This window comes from Gopherus flavomarginatus, chromosome 7 (assembly GCF_025201925.1).
Source record: "Gopherus flavomarginatus isolate rGopFla2 chromosome 7, rGopFla2.mat.asm, whole genome shotgun sequence".
NCBI classification, from domain to species: domain Eukaryota; kingdom Metazoa; phylum Chordata; order Testudines; family Testudinidae; genus Gopherus; species Gopherus flavomarginatus.
The window spans coordinates 83,856,968-83,884,012 of NC_066623.1; the positions used below are offsets into that span (position 1 = coordinate 83,856,968).

At 45.1% G+C, this 27,045-nt stretch overlaps 2 protein-coding genes across 10 annotated transcripts in view; both read left to right on the plus strand.

The window, feature by feature from the left end:
- Positions 1–27,045, plus strand: part of TGFBR3 (transforming growth factor beta receptor 3) — a 518,676-nt gene that overhangs the window by 371,860 nt on the left and 119,771 nt on the right. The window lies entirely within an intron of this gene.
- The window catches only part of HFM1 (helicase for meiosis 1), a 105,657-nt gene that overhangs the window by 40,981 nt on the left and 37,631 nt on the right, over positions 1–27,045 (plus strand). Inside the window, 6 exon segments of the mRNA XM_050962113.1 lie at positions 13,474–13,568; positions 16,087–16,220; positions 23,371–23,418; positions 25,861–25,941; positions 26,439–26,530; positions 26,908–27,014. Coding sequence (XP_050818070.1) covers positions 13,474–13,568; positions 16,087–16,220; positions 23,371–23,418; positions 25,861–25,941; positions 26,439–26,530; positions 26,908–27,014 — 557 coding nt within the window.

Genomic DNA, 27,045 nt, shown 5'->3' on the forward strand with positions numbered 1-27,045 from the left:
CTGCCTTTGATGGTCACTGGAACTACCTTATCCTTGCAATCTACAAGTACACCCTCAGTGGACTTTTTCAACCCTATATTGTATATAGTTATCTCTTGTTGTTAGTAGTAAAGTTTCTGTTATTAGCTAGATTAGTAGAGTTAGTCTCTGCCTGGTGCCGGGTCATGCCTTGGTCTCCAGGTTTTAAGTCTTGTGTCTCATTCCACAAGCCTATGCCTGTGAGCGACACCCATTCCAGTTGCCTTAAGTGCCCGGGGGAAGCTCACATATAAGAACGTTGTAAGATCTGTAAAGACTTCAGGCCCTGCACCAAAAGGGATACAGACTCCAGACTGAGATTTATCCTAATGAAGCAGCAAAGAATCCTGTGGCATCTTATAGACTAACAGATGTTTTGGAGCATGAGCTTTCGTGGGTGAATACCCACTTTGTCAGATGCATGTCCTAATGGAGGCAGCGCTAAGTCCTCCATCGCCACCGGACCGCTCAGACTTGGCACCAAGCACTTCAATCTCAGTAAGGAATGATCTGGCTACTCTTTGAGATCCTCAGCACTGCTCTTTATCGCTAGCACTGAGAAAAGATGCTCCTTCTACGTCTCGAGAGCCTTGGCACCATCCACCATCTCCGGTGCCAAAGAAGAATGCTCCAGTGAGAGAACCTTGGCACCATGCTCCGTCACTGGTACCGAGGAAGAAATAGAAGAAGACTGAGAGTGGTCTATCCCCAGCCCTGAGGTCAGCGGGGCAGGGAGACACCAGTAGAGTGTGACCCGTGTTGGGACACTCCACAGCTTTAGCAACCTGTGCAGTGCCGTTTACTTCAGCCCCAGAGTAGGTACTGTTGAGTCCCATGCCAATGAACTCATCACTGCAGAAGAACCACTGGAGATACTTTTGTTGGCAGTATTATCGATGCAAGACACGTTTGCTGCAGTGAGAGACCTACTCTCATGCCAGTACCAGTGTCTCCAGCTATGCAGGAGCTGACAGCAGTGGCACTGATGGGAAACGACCTCAGGAGCACTGAGGCCCCAGGTGTCTTCAAAAGAGAAACAGTCCATGATGGCCCATTTTGGTCTCGTCCCTCTCAGCACTGCTCGCTGGCACTGATCAGCACCGCTCCTCCCTTGTCTCCAGGAGGGGAGTCTTCGGAGACAGAGTCGAAGTCCGAGTCATGTGTCTCTCACACTATCCTGCCATTGACCCATCCATAGTGTGGCCCCCGGGGCAGTGGCAGATGCAGTTCAATGGCTATTCTGGAACCTCTGAGCTTTCTGGACAATGCAGAGGTCTCGTTGTAGAAGGTCATACTCCCTGGTGTCTGAGTCCAGAGCACTTCCACTTCTCCACTCAGAGCAGGACCCAGGCTTCAGTACTGAGGCCAGTGCCAAATACCAAAGGCCAGCACCTTGAGACCTGTTGGGTACTGAGTGTGAAGAACAGTGCCCCCTACTAGTACAGGCTTCCTCCCCTTCTCTTGATGAGACTCTGGTGGGAGCAGGTGTAGCACTCTCCATGATGACTACAAGGCTCATCAGGAGCTCCTTAAGAGAAGGGCTCAAAACCTGAGGATCCAAGTAGAAGAGATCACGGAGTTCTCCCATGCCCTAGTGGACATTCTAACAGTCACAGCCCATCAGGAGTGGCATTGCTCTTAACAAGGCCATTATGGACCCCATCAAGGCATTATGGCAGGCTCCAGTGTCTCTTCAGCCAACAGCAAGGAAAACTGAAAAAAAATACTTTATCACAGCTAAGAGTTGTGAGTTTCTTTTACACATATCACCACTGGTATTTTTGGTTGTGTCAACAGCCAGTGAGCAGGAAAAACAGGGGCTACAGAGGCCAACCCCCAAGGCCAAGGATGTCAAAAATATTAGACCTTTTTGGCAGAGAGAGCTATTCAACAGGGGGCCTCCAGCTAAGGATCATGAATCAGCAGGCATTCCTGGGCAGGTATGATTTTAATTTCTGGGATTCCATGCTGAAATGTAAGGAGTTATTACCCCAGGAGTCCAGTCAAGAATTTGCAGCTCCTGTGGAGAAAGGCAAATTGGTGCAAAGGCATCCTTGGATAATGCAGACCCTGCAGTCCAATCTATGGCCTTAGCTTTAGCAATGCTCAGAAGCTCATGATTTCAATCCTCGGGCATGCTGCATGAGGTCCAACAGACCCTGCAGGACCTTCCTTTTGTGGGCACATCACCCTTTTCTGAGCAGACAGACTCCAAGCTGTGCAGCCTAATGGACTCAAAGGCCACTCTGAAGTCTCTAGGACTTTATACACTGGCACCCACAAGGAAACATTATAAGCCTCAACTGGCTGCTCGATTCTTCCCACCGCCTGCCCAGCAAGTCTACCAAAGGGAAAGGAGCAGGAGCTTTAGGAGAAGACCTCTTCCCCGTCCTCATCCATGTCTACATCTTGCCCTCCCCCCTACTCTGGTAGGTCCAAGCAGGCCTTTTGATGGGACCCTTGAGGACGACATACCAGGATAGAATTTGGATCCAGCCTCTCCAGTTTTTGTGGACTGTTTATCCCATTTCAATCAGGCATGGGCCCACATTACAACAGACGACTCTGTGCTAAGCATAATAGCAGTGGGATATACTCTTTAGTTCAGTTGTTCCCACCCTCCCCATCCCTTTTCAGAGACCTTTCTCATGAGCTACTTCTAGCCCAAGAGGTGCAGTCGCTCCTATGGGTGGGAGCCATGGAAGAGGTTATGCCAGAGTTAGAGGGCTGACAATTCTACTCCTGATATTTCCTTATCCCGAAAGCCAACGGCAGTCTCAGACCAGTTCTGGACCTGTGAAAGCTCAGCAGATACATGAAGAAGCCAAAGTTCTGCATAGTCTCCTTGGCTTCCATTATCCCTTCCCTGGATCCTGGGGACTAGTATCCTGCCCTTGATTTGAAGGACGCTTGCTTGCTTCCATATCTCGATCTTTCAGGAACACCGAAGTTTCCTCAGGTTCATCGTGAACCACGTGCACTACCTATTTGCTATTTTCCCATATGGCCTGCCAGCAACCCCTCGAAGTACATGGCGGTCATTGCAACCTTCCTGAGGAGACAAGGGGCTCAGGTCTACCATTACCTTGGTGACTGGCCGGTCAGAGGTCAGACCAATGGCCAGGTGGAGTCTGACATAAAGTTAATCCAGTCAACATTTAGGACTTGGGTCTGCTGAGAAACATTCAGAAGTCTACCCTCTCCCTGGTTCAGAGGATAGAGTTTATTGGGGCGATCCTCAGCTCTGTCCAAGCCAGAACTTTCCTCCCAGAAGCACGGTTCCAGGCAATAGTGATGCTTATAGAGAATCTCAGAGATCACTCCATCACTACAACGAGGAACTTCTTGAAGCTCCTGGGCCACATGGCCTCATGCATGTATGTGGTGCAGCATATGAGATTTCAACTAAGACCTCTCCAGGCATGGCTGGCATCCATATACTCGCCAAACCGACACTGTTTGGACACAGTTATTACGGTTCCCTGTCGGTGATCACCTCTCTCAATTGATGGTTACACCTGCTGACCCCAACCATCTGTATCTCTCATTACAGATGCTTCAGTGATAGGCTGGGGTGCTCTTCTGGGTTCCCTCAGAACTCAGAGCCTTTGGTCTCCAGAAGAGCTCTCGCTACACACACCAATGTCTGGGGGCTCAGAGCAGTTCGCTTGTCATGCCAGGCATTCCAGACCCATTTGGCAGGCAAGAACGTGTCAGTTCTCACAGACAACATGATGGTGATGTTTTATATCAATAGGCAGGGAGGAACATGCTTCTGTCACCTGTGCCAAGAAAAATTTCGCTTATGGGAATTCTGCATAACTCACTCGATCTACCTCCAGGCCTCTTATCTGCTGAGATCACAGAACGAGCTAGTGGATCAACTCAGCAGATCTTTCTCCATTCGTCCAGATGTTGTGAACACCATTTTCCAGATGTGAGGAACTCCCCAGATAAATCTGTTCATGACAAGGCACAACAGGAAGTGTCTCCAATTCTGTTCCCTCCTGGGTCACAGCCCCAGATGTCTCACAGACACCTTCCTCATCCCCTACATGGGTTATCTCTTCTATGCATTTCCTCCAATTCCTCTAATACACAAAGTCTTGCTTAGGATCATAAAGGAGAGAGCATGGGTCATCCTGATAGCCCTGCTTGGCCCCACCAGCATTAGTTCACCACATTCTTAGACCTCTCTGTGGAGATGCCAGTTCTTCTACCTCTGTATCCAAACCTGATCTCCTAAGACTAGGGCAACCTGTGTCACCTTAACCTCGAGTCCCTTTGTCTGACAGCTTGGAAGTTCCATGGCTGAACCCCTCAGAGCTAGCATGCTCAGGGCAGGTTTGCAAGGTACTTCTAGGGAGCAGAAAACCACCCTCCAGAGCTACTTAGCTGGCAAAGAAGAAAAGGTTCTCGATCTGGTCTATGCAGAAGGATGTCTTGTGTATGCTATCAACAATAGCATTTATTCTGAACTACTTCCTACACCTAAAACAACAAAGTCTAAGTAGGTCATCTGTCCGTAATCTCAGTTTTTCACCCATGGATGATTTGCCGTTCCGTGTTTTCAAACACCATCTGTAATTGGTTCCTTAAGGGCCTTGAGAGATTGTACCCCCAGGTATGGCAACCAATCCTGCCCAGGGATCTCAATCTGGAATTGTCAAAACTGACAGGACCTCCATTTGAGCCATTGGCAGTATACTGTCTGCTCTACATGTCCTGGAAGGTGACTTTCCTGGTGGACATTATTTGGGCCAGAAGTGGCTTAGACATCTGGGCCCTTACTTCAGAACCACCATAACATGGTATTCTTCAAGGACAAGGTCCAATTGCATCCTCATCCAGCTTTCCTTCCAAAGGTGGTTTCCCAGTTCCATAGTAACCGGGATATCTTCCTACTGGTCTTCTATCCAAAACCACATGCCAACAGAGAAGAACAGAGGTTCTTCTTCGAGTGATTGCTCATATCCATTCCAGTTAGGTGTGTGCGCCGCGCGTGCACATTCCTCGGAAAACTTTTACCCTAGCAACTCAGTGGGCCGGCAGGTCGCCCCCTAGAGTGGCGCCATCATGGCGCTTGATATATACCCCTGCCGGCCCACCCGCTCCTCAGTTCCTTCTTACCGCCCGTGTCGGTCGTTGGAACAGTGGAGCGCGGCTTAGCTGACCTCCACTTCCCTAGCTACTCGTAGTTCTCGTATATAGTTATGCAGTTATAATCCTTTTATATATATAATTGTATAGTTATACGTTTTTTCTTTGCTAACATAGTTAGTTTAGTAATTGTTAGCGGGGTTCAGGAAGTAGCCCCTTCCATGAACCCGGTGCCGGAGCCCATGCACGGCTCACCGGGTTTTAAAATGGGCTCGGCCTGCCAGAAGCCGATGCCGAAGGGAGATCCACATGACTCCTGTATGAAGTGCCTCAGGGAATCACACTTGACAGCTAAGTGCCCCATTTGCAAGGCTTTTAAGCCGAGAACAAAAAGGAGCGGGACTTTCACTTACCCCTCCACCTTTGGCGCCGAGCGATGATCAAGCGGCTGGCAGAAGCGCCTCCTCGGCGCCGGACCCTGCCGGTACTGCCAAGGCCTTTCAGCACCGGCCGTCGCCGGCACCGAAGTCGACTCGGCACCGCTCCCTTCCTCCGAGGTCGAGAGAGCCTACGATTCCTGCTGGTGCCTGACGGCTCCCCGGCACGCGCCGTGGTTGAGCCCCCTGCTCCTGCTGCTTCCGTGCCACCTGCATCGCAGCCAGAGAGCTCGTCTAAGTCGGATTACCTGGCACCGACACCTGCAGAGGCACCGATGACATCGGCACCGTCGATTCCAGTCCCCCAGGGCCATTGAATCCGGTGCCTGACAGCTCCCCGGCATGCGCCGTGGTAGAGCTTACTGCTCCTGCTGCTTCCGTGCCAACTGCACCGCAGCCAGAGAGCTCGTCTAAGTCGGATTGCCCGGCACCGACACCTGCTGAGGCACCGACGACGTCGGCACCGTCGATCCCGGTCCCACAAGGGCCGTAGAATCCGGTGCCTGACGGCTCCCCGGCACGCGCCGTGGTTGAGCTACTGCTCCTGCTGCTTCCGTGCCAACGGCACCGCAGCCAGAGAGCTCGTCTAAGTCGGATCGCCTGGCACCGACACTTGCTGCGGCACCGACGACGTCGGCACCGTCGATCCCGGTCCCACAAGGGCCATAGAATCCGGTGCCTGACGGCTCCTCGGCACACGCCGTGGTTGAGCTACTGCTCCTGCTGCTTCCGTGCCAACGGCACCGCAGCCAGAGAGCTCGTCTAAGTCGGATTGCCCGGCACCGACACCTCTGAGGCACCGACAACGTCGGCACCGTCGATTCCAGTCCCACAAGGGCCGTAGAATCCGGTGCCTGACGGCTCCCTGGCGCGCGCCGTGGTTGAGCTTATTGCTCCTGCTGCTTCCGTGCCGATGGCACCGCAGCCAGACAGCTCATCTAACTCGGATTGCCCGGCACCGACACCTACCGAAGCTCTGACGACCTCGGTACCGTCGATCCCGGTCCCACGAGGGCTGTCGAATCCGGTGCCTGACAGCTCCCCAGTATGCACTGTGGTTGAGCCTGCTGTTCCCTCCACACCGGAGACATTACCAACGGCGAGGGATCTCATTGCCATGACAGAGTCGATGCTGCCTGACTCCGGCACCACCGGTGCGGGTAATACAGTCTCTTCATGTGACCGTCCTCTGTCAGCACAGCAGAGCGGCACCGTTCATGATCACGGTCCTGCAGACACTCCAGATCCTGTCGGCACGCCCGACACCACTTGCAGTCCCGGTGCTGTTTTCCTCATCGGTACTGGTCGCACTCGCTGCACCGGCCGGTATCCCGTTCGCCGACCCGCTATCGGCACCGTTCCGACTCCCGGCACCACGACAGGTACCTTGACTCCTGTAGCCTCTCCCCGAGCCTCGAGATCTCGGTCGACCTCCCGGCACCGTTCTGGTTGCGGGTCTGGATCTCGTTCCAGGTACCGGTACGCCTCCCGGTGCCGGTTCCCGGTGCCGAGTTGGGCAAGGTCCGATAGAGTCAGAGACTCTGCCTGTGCCTTCTTTTAGTACCTCCATGGCCATCCGGACACGCATCCGTGTCATCCCACATGCACAGATCTTATGCCCAGGACCACGATTCTGATATGATGACCAGCGGGCGCCAGCCCCGAAACCGAAAGAGGCTTGGCGAACGAACCTGTTTGGCCGCCAGGTGTACTCTGCAGAGGCCCTGCAGCTCTGGGTAGCAAAGCAACAAGCCTTGCTTAGCTGCGATAATTATAGCACCTGGGTGAAGGTAGTTTAGTTTATGGAGTTTCTCCCTCAAAACTCCCGCCAAGAGTTCGCTGCCGTCTTGGAGGACGGGGGGAAAAAAAAGGTACCCAGAGCGTCCCTCCAGGCCTCGTTGGACGCAGCAGACTCTGCAGCCAGGACTCTGGCCTTTGGTGTCGCCATGAGGTGCATCTCATGGCTTCAGGTTTCAAACCTCCGGCCGGAGCTGCAGTATGCCATTCAGGATTTACCCTTTGTTGGTAAAGGCCTTTCGCGGCAAAGACAGCCCCAGACTGCCAAGCCTGATGGACAATAGGGTCCTAATGCGCTCTCTCAGCATGCATATGCCAGCGACCAAATGCAGGCCTTTCTGTCCCCAGCCGCCATAGTCTGTGCCTAGCCAGAGACAGGACTTTGGCAAACGGCGAGGCCAAGGTGGTCGCAGACGAACGTCAGGACCCCTAAAGACCCAAGGTCAAGGTCCCTCGCAATTACCACTGGGACCAAAGACGAACCTTCCAAGGTGCGCCTGAGGGCGGTGTACCAGTCACAGGCCGGGATCCCAATCCCGCTTTCTCCTGGCGTGGCCCCAGTTAATTTCAGATTGCTGGATCCTGCGCACGGTGGAGCATAGGTACCACCTCTAATTTGTTCCAGCCCTGTCCCTCAGGGACCCTTCTCACGAGCAATTCCTCGTACAAGAGGTGCAGACGCCGATGGACGAAAGGGGCAAGGGGTTTTACTCCCGTTATGCCCTAGTCCCCCACTCGAACGCAGGTCTCAGACCTTCCTAGTCCTGCACGGACTCAACCGGTTTAGGATAAGGTTGAAGTTCCTCACGGTATCCCTGGGAACCATTCATTATTCCATCCTTGCCTCCTGGGGGCTACTATGCCGCCCTGGATATGAAGGACACGTACTTTCGCAACGCCATCTTCCCTCCGCACAGGAGATACCTCCGCTTTCTAGCCAACTGTCAGTACTTCTGGTTTACGGCCATAGTTGCCGCCTACCTTCGCTGATGTCGGATATGCGTTTTTTCCGTATCTGGACGATTCGCTTATCCGAGGAGACTCTGAGACACAAACCACTCAGCGCGTGGGCATCGTCACGGTCTTATTCACAGGTCAAGGCCTGATGATTACTATAGAGCAATCCACTCTGGTTCCCACGCAGAGGTTGGACTTCCTAGGGGCTATCCTGGTCTCCTACCTAGCCGGAGCCTGCATATCACAACTGCGGTTTTAGGCGATGGCAACAATCATCTGAGGTCTGCAGGCTTTCCCAACGACCTCGGCTCGTACTTGTCTCAGTCTCCTGGGTCCATGGTTGCCCGCAAGTTTGTAACCAAACACGCCAAGCTCCGCCTCCCTCCTCTCCAAGTCCGGCTCACCTCGGCGTACCACCCGGATAGGGAGCCAATGGTCATGGTAGTCACCATTCCCTCGAGCACCTTAGGCTCCCTAGAGTGGTAGCTAACTCCCTCCCTGGTGTGGGCAGGGATGCGGTTTCATCCGCCCCAGCCCTCACTGCCCCTGACAACGGACGCGTCATCTCTCTGCTCAAGTGCTCATGGTCACCTCCGAGCTTAAGGCCTTTGGTCTTCTCGGGAGCTGGCATTCCACATCAATGCCCCAAAAATGAGAGTAGTCTGCCTGGCATGCCAGGGGTTCCAGCGGCAGCTGCGAGGCCGTTGTATCTCGGTGTTTACAGCCAACACAGCAGCCATGTGCTTCATAAATATCCAGGGAGGGACATGGTCCTCCCCCCCTTTTGTCAGGAGGCCATCCATTTCCGGGACTTTTGCGTGGCCCACTCGATGGAGCTGGTGACGTCCTTTCTCCCAGGCGTTCGGAACGTCTTGGCGCTTTGACTCAGCAGGTCTTTCCTGTCTTACGAGTGATCACTCTGCCCCATGTGAGGCGTTCTGCTTTCCAGAAGCGGAGATGTTTCCTCACATAGACCTGTTCGCTCACCGTGAGAGCAGAAAATGCCACATGTTCTGCTCCTTCCAAGGTCTCTCCTCGGGATCGATCTTGGACGCATTCCTGATGCCGTGGAAAGGCCAACTCCATTATGCCTTCCCACTGTTCCCACTGGTTCATTAGGTCCTGCTCAAACTCCGCAGGGGCAGAGTGCGCATCATCATGATCACTCCAGAGTGTTCCAGGCAGCACTGATATACCACGTTGCTCGGCCTGTCAATAACAGACCCAATTACCCTGCCACCCCACCCAGACCTCATCACTCAGGGCAACGACAGGCTTTGTCACTCGGACCTGCAGCCTCTTCTCCTCACGGTGTGGCTGCTGCGTAACTGAGCCGGGGTGACAGGAAGCCTTCCACCTGGTCAACGTACCGGGCCAGGTGGAAGCGTTTCTTCTACAGCTGCAATACGCTCGATCTTGCTCCTGCTGAGGTCTCGATCCCCTCTATTTGGCCTGCCTCTGGCCTTCAGCGGCAGGACCTGGCGGTATCATCGCTGAGGATACACTCAGCAGCCATCTCTACCTTTCAGCCAGGCTAAGGTGGACGTTCCGTGTTCTCACGCTCTATGGGTTCAAGATCCCTCAAGGGCTTGGAGAGCTTGCACCCTCGGGTGCGCCGCCCAGCCCCAACCTGGGACCTCAACCTAGTTTTAACCAGACTCATGTCTCCCCCAGTCGAGCCGTTCACGACTGGCCCTCTGCTATACCTGTCTTGGACGACAGCTTTCCTCGTAGCTGTTACATGGGCCAGACGGGTCTCCGAGCTCAGAGCTCTTACGGTGGTTCCGCCGTACACTAGGTTTCACAAAGACAAGGTGCAGTTATGACCGCACCCGGCTTTCCTTCCTAAGGTGGTTTCGGCCTTTCATGTTACCCACAGCTCAACGCAATGGGCACAACCATTGCACTCCTTGGACATCTGTGGAGTGCTCGCATTTATATTGCGCTGCCAGAACCATTTCGTAAGGTGCCCCAGCTCTGTCACGGTAGCGGGCCAAAGGGAGGGCTTGCTTGTTTTCCTCTCAGAGGATCTCATCTTGGGTGATGGCGGACTTCCGCACTTGTTATGATTTGGCTTATATTTCCCCAAGCCACATCATCGTACAGTCTACCAGGGCTCAGGCTTCATCTGCCACCTTGCTGGCTCGTGTTCCTACCCACGAGATCTGTCGCGCAGCTCCATTGTTCCTCGGTCCATACCTTTGCTTCGCAGTATGCCCTGGTTCAACAGTCAAGAGATGCTGTAGCCTCTGGCTCAGCAGTTTTCATTCTGCCACATTTCACTCCGACCTTACCGCCTACGTAAGGCTTGGGATTCACCTAACTGGAATGGATATGAGCAATCACTCGAAGAAGAAAAGACGGTTACTCACCTTTGTAACTGTTGTTCTTCGAGATGTGTTGCTCATATCCATTCCACACCCGCCCTCCTTCCCCACTGTCGGAGTAGCCGGCAAGAAGGAACTGAGGAGCGGGTGGGCCGGCAGGGGTATATATCGAGCGCCATGATGGCGCCACTCTAGGGGGCGACCTGCCGGCCCACTGAGTTGCTAGGGTAAAAGTTTTCCGACGAATGTGCACGCGCGGCGCACACACCTAACTGGAATGGATATGAGCAACACATCTCAAAGAACAACAGTTACAAAGGTGAGTAACCGTCTTTTCCACTCACTAGACATAAGATGTGCACTGGCTTTCTACATAGAAAGGACTTAGCCATTTTGGACAACTACTCAACTATTTGTGGCCTTTGCAGACAGGATGAAAGGTCTTCTCATCTCAACCCAGATCATTTCATTGTGGAACACGTCCTACATCAGCACATGCTATGACCTGGCAAAGGTCCCTGCCCCAGCTGCCCTGACAGCACATTCCACAAGGACCCAAGCATCTTTGGCAGCATTTGTAGCACAAGTTCCTATCCAGAACATTTGTAGAGCTGCAATATGGCTGTCAGTTCACTCTTTCACTTTTCACTACACCATCACCCAACAGGCTAGAGATAATACTGGATTTGGCAGAGTGATGTTGCAATCAGCAAGTCAATAAACTCTGAATCCTCTATTTGCAATTGCTAGAGAGTCACCTACATTGAAATGGACATGAGCAAGCACTCAAAGAAGAAAAATAGTTATTAACCTTTCCATAACTGTTCTTTGAGATGTGTTGTTCATGTCTATTCCAAGACCTTCCTTCCTACCCCTCTGTTGGAGTTGGCCAGCAAGAAGGAACTGAGGGAGTTGTGGGTTGGCAGAACCTTTGTATGACTCCAGGGGGCACCAGAGCTGACCTAACAGATACTTCTGAGGGAAAACTTTCCAGTGGCTATGCTCAGAGTGAGCACACGCCTACTTTTATATAGCCTCATCCTCAGAACATTGAGAAGTGCAGAGAGGAGTAGTAGGAAGGGTTGCATGAGCATTCTAACAGACACTGCTTGGAGAAGGTTCTACTATTATTCACCATTAGGAGGTGCAATATCCATAAGTGTGAGTAAGCGGAGCCATCTCAAGAACTCCAGTTACAAGTAACCTTCACTTCTTTGAGAATTTGAGCATTAGTATATTCCACAATCCAGCTTCCTTCCCCTGTGCTATGGAGGAGTCCTGTACAGCTGGAATTCTGTTGTGATCAAGGAACTAAGTGATGGTTGGCCCACTCTGCCCTGTATGCTGTTGGTAAGGGGCATGAGAACACTTTGAGCATGTGTGCCTCCCGAAGGACACTGCTGGACAAAAGACTTTGGTTTCAAGCTCCTGGAGCACACACAAATGATAATTGGAATATATATATATATGGACAAGACATCTTTAAGAACTCCAATTACTGTACATATAAGTAATTCTTCTTTCATATCTTTGGCCATTTAAAAAAAAGATACATGATTTTGCTGCTAGAGGTCCTGATTCAGAAAGATACTTAAGCATATGCCTAACTTCACGCATATGCTTAAATTCTTATACTGAATCAGGAAGAGTTATTTGATTCAGGGCTGTTTTCATATGTACCACATACACCAATCCAAATTAAAAAACTTGGAAATTTCCCATACAAAAATTAACAATATACATTTAGCTCTATATTTCTAGTTCTGGACAAAGCAGGAGGGAAAATGAAGGTTGGGTGCTGAGTACATGAGGTAACTTGGTAGTGAGTAATGAAGTCAGTAGGGAACTTGGTGTATCTCTTAACGGTTCATTTCCAGGCTTTTTAACATTTGGCAATAATTAATGAGTGTCAAGAATTGGTTTTCTGAGCTTGTATTTAATAATCATTCATTTAAGAGCTGCTTCCCACTTGAGGGAGGAATTGACAATCTCGCTAATCATAAGACTAATGTCCAGCACTGCAGAGTGCATTGAATGACTACAAAGTGAATTCTCTCTGGTCCTTCTCATTCAGAAGGATTGTGGTGGTGACATGCAGTTTGGGTGAGGTGGGATGTGGAAATCACTTGACTGAGGTTAATGGATTTTTCCAAATGCGTATTTGTCCACTGGATAAGTGGGATTCTCTTTTGTGTATGTATAGTATTGTTTAACAGCTGTGCAAAATTTCATTGATCCTAATACTGTCTATAGCAGGGGTCAGCAATCTCTGGCACGTGGCTTGCCAGGGTAAGCACCCTGGCAGGCCGGGCCAGTTTGTTTACCTGCCGCGTTGGCAGGTTTGGCTGATTGCGGCTCCCGGTGGCCGTGGTTCGCCGTCCCAGGCCAATGGGGGCTGCGGGAAGCAGTGCAGGCAGATGTGCTGGCTGCAGCTTCTCATCGCCCCCATTGGCCTGGAATGGCAAACTGCAGCCAGTTGGAGTCGCGATCGGCCAAACCTGCCGACATGGTAGGTAAACAAACTGGCCCGGCCCGCCAGGGTGCTTATCCTGGCGAGCCTCGTGCCAGAGGTTGCTGAATCTGGTCTATAGTCTATGCGTGTTACGGCAAATACGTTAGTAGCACCAGCAAATATATATTTTTTTTTTAAAGTTCAGATACTGTTCAATGTGCAAATGAATTTTCTAGGATTTGTCTTTCAGTTGTTGATGCCTTGGCATTCCTCAACAGGTTAAACATAACATTTTAAAAATACATTTTGAATTGTTACCAAAGATATGAAATGTATATTTTAGGTGTCTCCTGCTAAATCTTAAAATATATATATTTTTTTTTAGTTTGACACTACAGCTACAGCAGTTATCTTGACTAGGTTAAGTACAAGAGAGAAATATGTACAGCTATTAAATGGTGCAGATACAATAGAAAGCAGGTAACTAAGTAATTTTGCTACAAGCATACTAATGGATAGAGCCAACAGAATGTATTTTCTTGTTCTTTTGGCTTATAATCCCACGGATTATAAAAGACAAGTTTATGGGGAAATCATACAGAGGTACACCAGAGGTGGAAACTTCATTTTATCTATTCAGTGACTGAGAGAATACTAATCAACAAGAAAAGCAAATAAAATGTTTAGATAGTGCAAAAAAGTAATCACAGAAGCTTTCTTGTAGTATTTTTTTAAAGAATCAGTTTTTAATTGAGAAAAATAAATTATGTAATTTGGGCATCTATCCTGTAAATTTAAAACATCATCGATATCTACCAAACACCCCAATCCTGAGCCCATTCCCTTTCCAGTAGTCCAAGAAAAAAAGATGAACTCTGCAGTGTTCCCATCTGTGATGGGGTATACTTACCCCACACTGGAACGGAGGGGATTAACTGCAGGCTCTGGGCTCAGGAAGCTGCACCCTGTCATCCCTGCTGGGCATGCTCCAACTGGAATCACAGTATAAGAGGGAGCAATTTCATTCAGTCTGGGCCGACTGAGGAGAGCAGATGTGTACTGCAGGCTTCTGCCAGGAAGCTGCTGGTGCCCCAGGCTGCAGAGGCTGACTGCGCTGAAGCCACTGCAGACTCCCAGTTGACCGCCGAGGATGACAGAGAAGAGTTTGCTGATGTTGGGAGGCTACCAATGCTAGAAGTGAGGGTAGGAAACGATGCAGGGAATGGAATGGCTGAAGAGAGAGACCGAGCCTAAACACAGGAGAATTGGTTCCTCAGGGCCCTGGGTCCGGATCCAGTGGAGTAGGTTGGGCCTGAGTTCTCTTATCTTGCACCATACCCACCATTCAATGAGGTCACCGCCCGAAGGAGCGAGTTGTACTGCCTTGAATCCAAGGGCAGCTGGTTAGACTCTGGCCTCTGGGTCACGCTGCCTTGAATCAAATGGCAGCTGTCCTAAATCCCGGGACAGCCCGACTAACTCTGGCCATTGGACCATGCCGCCCTGAGAAGAAGAGCAGCTATTTAGACTTTGGCCACCTGGGCCTTGCTGTCCTGAACCTCGGGGCTGTGTGACTGACTCTGGCAATTGGACCATATTACACTGAGAAGGACAGCTATTTAGACTTTGGCCACTAGGCCTTACTATCCTGAACCCTGGGGTAACACTACTGACCCGGGCCATGCTCCCCTGGGAAAAGGGCTGCTATTTAGACTTCAGCCACTAGGCCTTATGGTTCTGAAGCCATACCACCCTAAGGAGCTGGTGGGTTATACCAACAACGAGGGGCGGCTCCAGGAACCAGCACGCCAAGTGCGTGCTTGGGGTGGCAAGCCACGGGGGGGCGCTCTGCTGGTCACCGTGAGGGCGGCAGGCAGGTTGCCTTCGGCGGCATGCCTGCAGAGGGTCCACTGGTCCCGCGGCTTCGGCAGACCTCCCACAGGCAGCCTGCCTGCCATGCTTGAGGCGGCAAAATACCCCTGCCGACAACACCATAACACTGACATAAATACTGATACCTATTGTCTCAGTGGATATGTGAGATGCTTCACAGTTACTTCAGTTTTGTCAGTAGCTTAATGTTAGAGGTGAGTTCTTCTCACCAGTTCTTTTGGTACATAAATTCTTTTGATTTCAAGTGATTAGTTTTGTTCCTAATACCTATGATGTTCCCGTTTTGGTTTTGTGTGACGGTAAGGAGGTTCTTAAGTTATCCTTGTTTTGGAATGTAGATGCCTGTAGATATGTAGATCTCTGCTTAAGTACAAGTCATGTTCCTTGAAAACAGCAGCATGACACTGAATGAGTTTCTGGGTTTGGAGGTTGAGCTCCATGTATTTTTCATCAGCTGGAATGCTACCCATACCTGATACCTACAAAAGAGAATTAAATCTGTAGTTCTGTCTTAAACATATCAAAGGAAATTGGTTGTAGATATGTGGTGATAGTATTAAAAAAACCAAGAATAGAACATAGAAAGCTTCCAGGCCATATCTTTGAAGTTTGACACAAGAGAGATTCAGGAAATGCTAGCCTGTAATGCTCAATTGATGGAAGGCCTACAGGGAGTGAGAGACATTTTAAAATAAGAACATTCAGACTTACAGTGGAATTTAAATGCTAAAATTGAAAAGCTTATAAGATACATCTAGTTTAGACTTAAACTCTGATATTTCCCAAAATACCAGGAATATAATGCAACATGTAAATATAGATAGTTTTGTTTCCTGGATGTCAGTGATTTCCAACAGCCAACACCAAAAGTCTGTTTCTTTTGCTAACTGGAGCCCATTCCATAACAAACCACTTGAATTCTTGATATTTTAAATATTTTTTACCTTTTTATACTGAGTACAATAAAAAGCAGCAGCAGTAAGTGGACTATTTATGGTAAAATATAATTTATTATTGTTTGTAACAAAAATTTTGAAGTTTTATACTGTTGATTAATGTTTACTTAATTATATTTCTAATTGATTGACCTTTTGTTCCTTTCTAGTTTACACAAACATCTTGTTGAGCATTTAAATGCAGAAATAGTGTTGCACACCATCACGGATGTGAAAATAGCTTTGGAATGGATACGATCAACTTTCCTATACATCAGAGTTTTGAAAAATCCAGTTCATTATGGTTTGTTGCTTTTAAATTGACTAGAATGTGATACTGGATTATATGTCATGTCTAAGATAAAGTAGGTTACAGTAAACTACCTGCATTTTTGGCAAGTAATTTTCTGTTAGTGAGAAATGATAAAAAAGATTAGTGTTACTTGTTTTTTCTTGTCTTTTATGGACTGTCATTTCAATAGGGATTGAAGACAATGAAGTTGTTAAAGGTGACCTGGAACATCTTTAGGAAAAAGCATTTCAACCGTGTTAACATAATTAGCAGGCATTTCAACATATTTTAAACTTGTACTACTTTTTCATTAACAGGTCTGCAAAATTTCAGCCTATGATTACCAACTTCCCACTGTGTTGAGGCATCACAGCACACACAAAGCTGGTGGCATATTACCATTACTTTTCAGCTTTGAGAATTGAGTGTGCCTCCAAGGAAAAGGTAAATCAACTTTTATTTAATATTGAGTGGTTTTTCTTTTTAATATCCGTATTTTATAGAAGATAAAATGAGGATATTAAAATTCAGAAAACTGCTTCATATTGAATAAAAACAGATCTATCTTTTCCCCCCAAAGGCAGATTTTCTGCTTCTGCACTGATCGTACGGGCTGCTGACCCAACCGGCATAAGGCATTCTATGGTGCTCAGCAAAATGGAATGTCCATGATTGTGATTGTGGAACAGTTGCTTTGTGGCACTGAAAAAAAAATTGGTAAATTTAAATCTTTTTGTTTGACATGTTCTCAAGTGATAAGTGTTTGGATATTGAGCAGCTGTTACTAAGGTACTCCTGAGTCCTGTTTATATATATATATATGTCTGTTTACACTTTATGATATTGTTAATACCATCGTACTATTATGTGAAAAGCTATATAAAGATAATACAAAGATTACAATGCCCTGCAAAACCAAGGCCATTATTAGTTAAGACTATTGCAATAGATGCATGTCTCATTGGCACTGTCATAATCCAAATAAATTATGTTCACCCACATTTCAGTCTTTTGTTTCCTATTTTGGTAGGAAATGGAAACATCACATAAGAAATGCTCTTAACGTGTTGGGAGGAGGAAGATGAGGAAAGCTGCATATTGTTGGAGGAAATTTTTGCTATGAAATTCTAGCTAGGAAATTTTTTGCTAGGAAGCTGTGCCAATGTCTTTGAAGAACCCTTGCTCTTGTTTATGGCCAATGACTTCAGACTTTTTCAAGACTATTCTGCAGGATTGCAGACCTCCTGCAGATTCCTTTGGAGGAAGTCAAGGATTAGCATCATAAGCTGCTTGATATCCTCCACACGTCCTCTTCCTTCAAGATTGTACTACTGATCAATGAAGCGCTTCTAGGCTCCACAAAAGGGCTCTGGAAGACCCCAGCATCTATCCTTCCGACTTGCAAACCTGCCGACAAAAAGTACTGTCTTCCAGCAAAAGATGCTGAATTTCTATTCTTGTACCCTACCCTAAATTCTCTGGTGGTCAGTTTGGTGCAAGAGAGAGGCCGTCAATACTAATCCCATGCTAGTCATCCAGACAGGGATTGGAAATTACTAATTTACTTGGACACAAGGCATATTCGTCAGCCATGCTTCAGTTTTGAATATCTACGAGGCTCTGATGGCTTAAACTACTCCAAACTGACAGATTTCTGTCACAACTTCCCAGAGGCCAAGAAAGAGCAATTCCGGTCCCTAACATTGGAAGGACACCACCTAGTCCGTACAGCCCTACAAGCTTTATTAGACTCTGTATACACGGCATTGCAACTGCTGCGGTCATGAGGCATGCATCATGGCTCCACCTCTCAGATTTTTCTAAAGAGGTACAAACCATTGTGGAAGACTTAACTTTTGAGGGCCAAAAACTATTCTTAGAGCGCACAGACAATTCCCTACACTCCTGTAAAGACTCCCAAGCCACCCTCCAAATTCTCGGGATTTACATGCCTGTGCCGAAGAGGTGTCCAGGAAAGTACCACTTCCCCCCTTACTTTTGATCACCTCAATATGCTCCTCAATGGTACTATGACACCCAGGGCTGAAAACAAAGGCCTCCCTCCAAGTGTAAACCTACTCCTCAGAGGACTACCTCTCACACACCCCCACTGAAGCAACAATTTTGAAAGGTCTCAAGAAATGTCCCCCTCTTCCAGTCATTCCCACCATCTTTGAGGTCCCACCAGTTTGGTGACCGACAAGCTCTGTTTCTCTCGTCATGGAGACTAATCACCTCAGACAGGTGGGTTCTAGCGATAATTAAGGAAGGATACTCCATCCCCTTCATATCTGTCCCACCCTGCCCCTCCCACTCTCTATCTCTCTTCAGATAGCCCCTCACAGACCCATTCTAGGGGGAGAAATAAATCATCTTCTGCAACTGGAAGCCATAGAAATGGTCCCTTTCCAGCACAGGGGGCAGGGTTTCTACTCCCGTTATTTCCTCATCCAGAAGAAATCTGACGGCTGGCGACACATCCTGGACCTTCACAATCTAAACAAGTTCATCAAACTGCAACACTTCAAGATGGCTACCTCTCCACTATTATCCCAGCACTGGAACAGGAGGACAGGTTCTCTGCCCTTGACCTCCAAGACACATACTTTTTATATCGCAATACACTCTGCCCACGGATGATTTTTCCAATTTGTCATGGCCAACAATCACTACCAGTACAAGCTACTGCCTTTCGGACTATCAACTGCCCCTTTGGTGTTCTCCAAGATCCTGGCAGTAGAATCATAGAATATTAGGGTTGGAAGGGACATCAGGAGGTCATGCAGTCCAACTCCCTGCTCAAAGGACCAATCTCCAGATTTTTACCCCGGTTCCCCAAATGGCCCCCTCAGGGATTGAACTCACAACCCTGGGTTTAGCAGGCCAATATTCAAACCACTCAGCCTACCTAAGGAAACAGGGCATCATCATCTTTCCATACTCGAACAACTGTCTCCTCAAGACCCCAGCTGAGACTGACATCCTCCAAGCAGTCTATAACAGTGAACTTGTTTACAAAGCTAGGTCTCCTCATGAACCTAGAAAAGTCCACTTTAATGCTAGTACAACACCTGAAATTCATCAGCGCATAATTGGACACCATACAAGCCAGAGGCTTCCTACCGCCTCGCAGATTCTTGGTCCTACTAGATGTGATATCCAATGTGTGGGGTCTACCCCCAGATCTCTGCCAGAACGTGCCTCCAACTTCTAAGCCACATGGCAGCAGCCACTTTCATGATCAGGCACGCAAGACTACACATGCGATGTCTTCAGGCATGGCTCCAGTATATCACCCCAACAAACACAGCCTCCACAAACTCTTATCCATGCCAATAAGAGTCAAGGACTCACTACTTCGGTGGACGCAGCCCTACAATGTCTGTGTTGGAGTTTGTTTCCTCCAACCACCACCAACCATGATTCTAACAACTGTCAGAGAAAAACTCAGTTTTTGCTTTTTGTTTGGGTGCAGCAGAGTTAGATACTTTATTTTGTTTAGCAGCTACAGCAGGGAGAGAGTGCACTAGGACATAGGGTCTTCCCTTCCTAGACAGGTATTTCAACAGATAAACAATTACAGCAAGCATTTATACTTTTGTCACAGACAATAATAAGCAACAGCTGCATTTTGTTTATACATAGGTTATTTTGATATTTTTGTTTTTTTTACTTAAGAGACTCCAGTCTACATTTTGTATTATTTACACAAGGTCGAAAAACAACTTCTCACACAGTTCTTTTTCACTCGCCTTTTACAATTCTTGCTTCTACAAATCTCGCGTTATTAGGGTTACAGTTAGCCTAACTCTTACTAACAAAGACTATCATGCATTAAGATCCCCTACAAATCCCTGTCAGTTTTTTTTGTACTTCCACACTCCCCCCTTTTGTATTTTTAGTATAATAATAATTTTAAATTTGTATTTGTATTAAGCTATGGATTTTAGATTTTATATTAGATGTTTTAATTTTAGGGGTTTTGATTGGATGTAATGACAATGCATGATTAGCATGGACATGAAAGGTATTATTTTTAGTATATTTTTATGATAATATAATTTTAAGCTATTTAATAGCAATATAAGCAATAACATTTTTATAGTAATTATATGATGGGGTTGTTGTATAGTTTTGGTTGTAAAGCATAATACATTATATTTAGTGTATAAAATACACATTTTATAAGTTGTATGAAAGGCATATTTTTAATTTAATATATTTTGAAATATGAATTAGCTTTTTTATTTTAGAGATTTTTTGAATTTTTGATTTTAAAAACAAATTTTGAAATTATTTAGGTATTAAATTAGTTTAATTAAAGGGTATTTGGAATTTAAGGCTATTTGCAAAATTTTATTTGCAGGCTAGTAAACAATGTGATTGTTTGCAGTGGTAATGAGATTAAAATGTATATTTTGCAATGTAGTGGTTTTAATATACATATAGCTATTATTAGCTTGAAAAAGTAGGTGTTTTGTTAGGATAGTTTTTTGTTAGAGTTAGATACTTTATTTTATTTGGCAGCTACAGCAGGGAGAGAGTGCATTAGGACATAGGGTCTTCCCTTCCTAGACAGGTCTTTCAGCAGATAAACAATTATAGCAAGCATTTATACTTTTGTTACAGACAATAATAAGCAACAGCTGCATTTTGTTTATACATAAGTTATTCTAATATTTTGTTTTTTTCATTTAAAAAACTCCAGTCTACATTTTCTATTATGTACGCAAGGTCGAAAAACAACTTCTCACACAGTTCTTTTTCACTCGCCTTTTACAATTCTTGCTTCTACAAATCTCGCATTATTAAAATTACAATTAGTCTAACTCGTATGAAAGTTTTTGTTAGTAAATTAAAATCCCATACAAATCCCTATCAATTTTTTTTATACTTCCACACAACCGATGCCTCACTAATCAGTTGTGTCCCCCAATCACACAGTGCAGGGCAGATGGTTGTTAACCAAATCCACTCTACACATCAACCTCCTAGAACTACAAGTGGTCCGCGATGCCTGACATTTCCTCCCTCTCCTTGAACATCAGAGTCATGACAAACAATCTCGCCAGTATGTTTTACATCAACAGGCAAGGCATAGCATGTTCCCACTCTTTATACTCAGAGGCACTCAAATTGTGGAACTGGTGTATCTAGCACAACATCACCATTTCAGCAGCGTACCTCCCTGGATACCAGAACATCACTGCGGACACACTGAGCCAAAGATTCTTCCAGGATCATGAGTGGCAACTGAATATGCGAACCCTTCAGCCCATCTACAATTGATGGGGATGTCCTATCAGACTTTTTTGCTACACCCCAAAACACTCATTGCCTTCAGTTCTGTTCCAGAGCAGGACTGGGACACGGACCGCTGAGAGATGCATTCTTTTATCGCATAGAATACACCACTCCTCTGTGCCTTCTCTCCATTTCCCCTCCTGTTCCAGATACTTCACCATATACAGGAGGACCGAGCTCACATCATTCTTATAGCTCCAACATGGCAATGACAGGTTTGGTATATTTATCTCCTTCACATGATAGAATGCCAACCAATCTCTCTCTGTCCAACACCACAGCTCCTTTCACAGGATGTATCCTCCATCCCAGTCCACAGATGCTCCCCTTCAAAGCCTGGCTCCTCCAGGGTTTGAGGATTCAGAAATAACCTGTTTGGATGCTGTGAGATACTTTTGAGTAGCAGGCGTGACACAACTAGATGCACTTACATTCACAAATGGACTAAATTTCAGTGCCGGTGCACCTCCCATCAAGTTGACACAGCACGTGCTCCACTAGCATTTATCCTGGACTACATGTTACACCTTAAGCAATTAGGATTATCCACCAGTTCTATTCGAACACACCATGATCAGCTTCAAAAATGGAACACTACATACTTTGAGGACCACATCCTGAAAGAAATCTTTCCCAAACCCCACTTCTGGCCTTCAAACACCCATCCAACCTCATCAAGCTCATCATCAGAAGCAAGCTGCCCACAGTCCACCTGAAAGCAGCGCCAGACCCTGCCAGAACAACAGATGCAAAACCTGCGAATGCATCTCTACAGCTCTGATAATCAGTATTCCCCCAATACACCTTTCGAGATCAATTGGTCCTACACATGAGGGATAGCTCAGTGTTCTGAGCACTGGCCTGCTAAACTTAGGGTTGTGAGTTCAATCTTTGAGAGGGCCACTTAGGGATCTGGGGCAAAAAAATCAAGTACTTGGTCCTGCTAATGAAGGCAGCGGGCTGGCCTCAATGACCTTTCTGGGTCCCTTCCAGCTCTATGCAATAGGTATATCTCTATATGTTTTGTTTTATTTTTTTTTCTCACAATATGTGATGTACCTGATCCAGTGTATCAAATGCCCCAACAACAACTATGTAAGTGAACCAGCCAATCACTATTCTCTCAAATGAACTCTCAAAGAAAAATTATAAAAGACAGAAACACCCTATCACATGTGAGCAAACACTCAAGTGATCACTCTATATCTGACCCCTCAGGCCTCATCATCACAGGAAACTGCACAACACCTTCAAAAGATGAGCCTGAAAACTTTAATTCATATCTCTGCTGGACGCTAAAAATCATGGACTTAACAAAGGATTGGTTTTATGACTCATTACAATTTTTAAAGCACTCTGCTGCCTACTAACCCTCCTTTGTCCTAAAACTGGTGAGGTGTTCAGTGCCATCTTCATTTGAAGCGGTCTCCTACAACATTGTTCTGAACAATCTGTCCAACGTTGTATATAGCTGTGACACTCTGGTTACTATTTCCTGACCTGAATAAGGAAGATCTCTGTGATGCTCAAAAGCTTGTCCCCTCTACCAGCAGAAGTCGATCCAATAAAACATATCTCATCCACCTTCTCTCTCATATCTGAGACCAACGCAGTTACAACAACACTGCAAACTTAAAATGGATACTATTTCATATATATGCAGAAGTTGATCCAATAAAAGATATTACCTCACCCACTTTGTGCCTCCATTTTAAGTATCAATTAGTATGAAAGCTACAACCATTGTACTGAAATTGACATTTTTTTACAGTCAGTAAATTGTTTTGGTAGACAGTAACGTTGAAAATTAAATGCATGTTTGTATTAATTTAAAAGGTCATTTTTCCTTTTCCTGCAGGTTTTTCGCCTGGACTAGACACAGTTGGAATTGAAGCAAAATTACAAGGTCAGTGCCTTTTCACCTTTTTTAGTACAACATGTCATTTTGGGCCAGATTCTTCCACCATATCTGAGTAGCTCCATTCATTTCTGTGGAATTACTGATGGAGCAAGATACTATTCAGTGTGATTAAGGTTGGCTGAATCCAGCCTTTTGTGAGTTGTTAAAGCAACATTATTACTTTCAAGTATCAGAGTAGCCATGTTAGTCTGAATCTCTGTAAAAAGTGACAAAGAGTCCTGTGGCACCTTGTATACTAACAGACGTCTGTTAGTCTATAAGGTGCAACAGGACTCTGTCGCTTTTTAATATTACTTTCGTTTACTTACTTGCCATTCCATATTATAAATACTGGACTTTCCAAATAGAATTATTTTACAAAAAAAAAATTTCATAAATATTCCTCTTCCCAGGTTCTTGCCCACATGCACAGGTATACTGCTTCTTGTATATCCTACTTATAAATCAAACTTTGCATACAGTAAGATTCATCTCATTTTGAATGCTTTTCATTTTCCTTTCTTTCCCTTCATTGATTTGTCATTTGATTTAAATTCCTTCAAAATGTGCTCTACAGAAATTAAATATCAGATTTCCTCTGTCCACAAAACTTAAATACCTGCGACTTGCCCAAAAGCAATTTAAAAGCTACATGCTTGATGCACATGGGGCAGCAGTAGTAGAGGCTATGTGCAAGAGAACTTCATACTGCCTTGTAGTATAGAAAACTTTGCATCAGGCCTCATAACTCCCTGAGGAAGGTGGGAGGAGAATTTTGTAAAGGTCAAAGGCATGGTGTTTTGTGGCCAGTGGGAGTGTATCCAGTGAGCTATAAGAGGGCCTTATATGCTATTCTTTCATGTTACCTATATTGGTGGCTGTGATTTGGCTATGTATACAGTCTGGCTGGTTTAGACTGAGGATTCCATTCCCCAGGACCATGAGAGTTTTCACGTGGAGCAAAGCCCTTCAATGCATATTCTGCTCTATTGCTAAAGATTTAGCATTTATTGCTCCATTTATTTATTCTGTTTAGGTATGCCAGGAGAAATCTTACACATCTTGCAAGATTTGTATGCATAAAGTGTTCCACACCTTATTTAGTCATATCTCAAATCTATTTGATTTAATAGGTTTTCTAAGAATTATTTTGCTTTGCTAAAATTGTTCTAAGCTTGGTTATACATTTATTCTTATAGCAAATAGATAAAGCAATGCCATGAAGTAAGATAAGATAATTCAATCAAGCAATTAAGGGACCTTGTATGCTGTATTGTTGTTAAAGCAGACATGTAACATCTGACTTTGCAAATACAGAAAGATCAGTTATATTCTTCAGTTCTCAGGTTTTTATAGAATAGTTTTAAACTATTACTTAAAGAATTTTTAAGAAGACGATTTTGTTATGGCTTGAACATAAAATAATTATTTACTTTAAGGCTCTTTAAATATTAAAATTGCTTCTCAATTTATGACAATACCATCAAATTACCCAGACGAAACTCAACAGTTTAGGGGTCAGCCCCTCCCATCTTTAAATGATAAAAACAAATATGCTATGCTTTCTTTCATACTCTCTCCAGTATAAGAAATAGGTATGGTAATAGAACATTACTTGCCAAGATTTTAACCACACAAATCTAGAAATTTAACTTTATTATTCCAACTGATATTGTAACTCAGCTATCTTGCAGTATTTTGTAGTAATGTATATTCTGTTAATTATAATTGTCTTATATATATGTGTATATATATCGTGTGTATGCAATGTGGATGATTTGTGGTTGCTATGGGAACTACAACTGAGTTTCTTGACATATTTGCATTGAAAAATCTCAACATTGTATTAATGTCATTTTTGCACTTAATTTTCTTGGTTTCGAAAGAGATAAGAACAAAGGAAACACTTTGATCATCCTCATTCAAATATCCACTGCTAGTGACTACATAGGTTTATTTGAATTTGTAACCATTGAAATAAATGCAGGCACAGTTACAATAATGTACATACACCATTAAAAACTCAATCACACACGCATTTGAATAGCCATGCTTTGTTCTGTCATTAAAAATTAGTGAAAATATTGTATTATGTTAGATGATTATTAGTGGACTCTCAACCTTTTCAGAGCTTAAGTTGACATTTTAAACTTCTCACATCTAGTTTATTTCACACTTTCTACAGTTTTAAAGTGAGAGTGGCTGGTTGGTTTTCGTTGAATGTATAGTTGAGCTTGAGCCTGCCCCAGTGAATTTAGTAAGAATTTTTGCCATTGACTTCAGTGGGAAAAGGATTGTGTGCTTAGGCCGTCTGTTGAGTTAAATGGAGTTACTCTGGTTTTACACTGATGTAACTTAGACAATAATCTTTTCCTTAGTATATAAAAAAAATTGTATTTTTTTCCTGCATATTCGAAAGATAAATTTCTCTTTTCTAACTCTGGACAGAATTGTGTTTGAAGAATTTGAACAATTTGTCATCTCTTAATTTGATCAAGATGGATGAAGAATTTAATTTCAAACCTACAGGTAACATTTACTTCGTAATATAATTTAGATTATAATATTGAAAACATTTTAAAAATATTTTTATATGGTTTAAAGATTATTTTTGATACACATTTATCATAAGACGTACTAAGGGGCGCAGCGATTGGGCAGTGAACAGAGAACCATTCAGGAGAAAGGTTGTCCTCAGGTACATCTATGTACCTCCAGTGGAGTTCTACAGATGTAGCTGAGGGCAGGATTTGGCCCATAATGAGCATACTCAGTATTCTATTATCTGAGCTGAATTTAATTTAGCAAATGGTAGAAGTTGTATTCTTAGGACTATATACTGATCTGGATCCCTGTGCAAATCCTCCTACTAAATTCTGCTGCAGATCAAAAGATGGCCTGGTGACAGTGATCTATGTATAATAGTATGAGGAAAATAAAAATGCAGTTTTGTTGCTTAGAAGAAGCAAGTACCGTACACCTCTCTTTAAAAAAATGCACTAAATATTTTTAATCTTCATCTGCAGAGACTGGAAAACTAATGGCTTGGTACTATATTGCATTTGATACAGTGAAACAGTTTTCCTCAATGAATGGAACAGAAACTTTATCTGAATTGGTAATTTAATTTTCCGAAGGAAAATATATGTATATATACACACACATCTGTAAGTTTAAAACAGAACTGAAGACAGTTTATATTGTTTATATTGTTTTCCTTACACTAAAGAATTATGAAGTTCAAGATGTATAAGATGTATGCAGTATGACTTTTTTGAGGGTTTTAGTCTCTAATATCTTCCAATTCTCCCATCTTTTACTCTCCTCAGTTACGTAGCACTGAGTCATCTTACCCTTCTGAATAAAGGAATTCTGACGCAATTCTGATTATATATTACATACTATATTGTCTTGTGCTATTACTTCCATTATATTTTACTGCTAACAACAATTGCATGAAAACAGGATCTGTTAAACAATGTTAAATTGTTACAGATCACAATGATATCCGGCTGCGTTGAATTTTCAGATGTCAAGTTAAGAATAAATGAGAAGAAAATATTGAATGCTTTGAATAAAGACAAGAACAGGATAACTGTCAGGTACAAAAAAATCAATGAATTAATGTTCAGA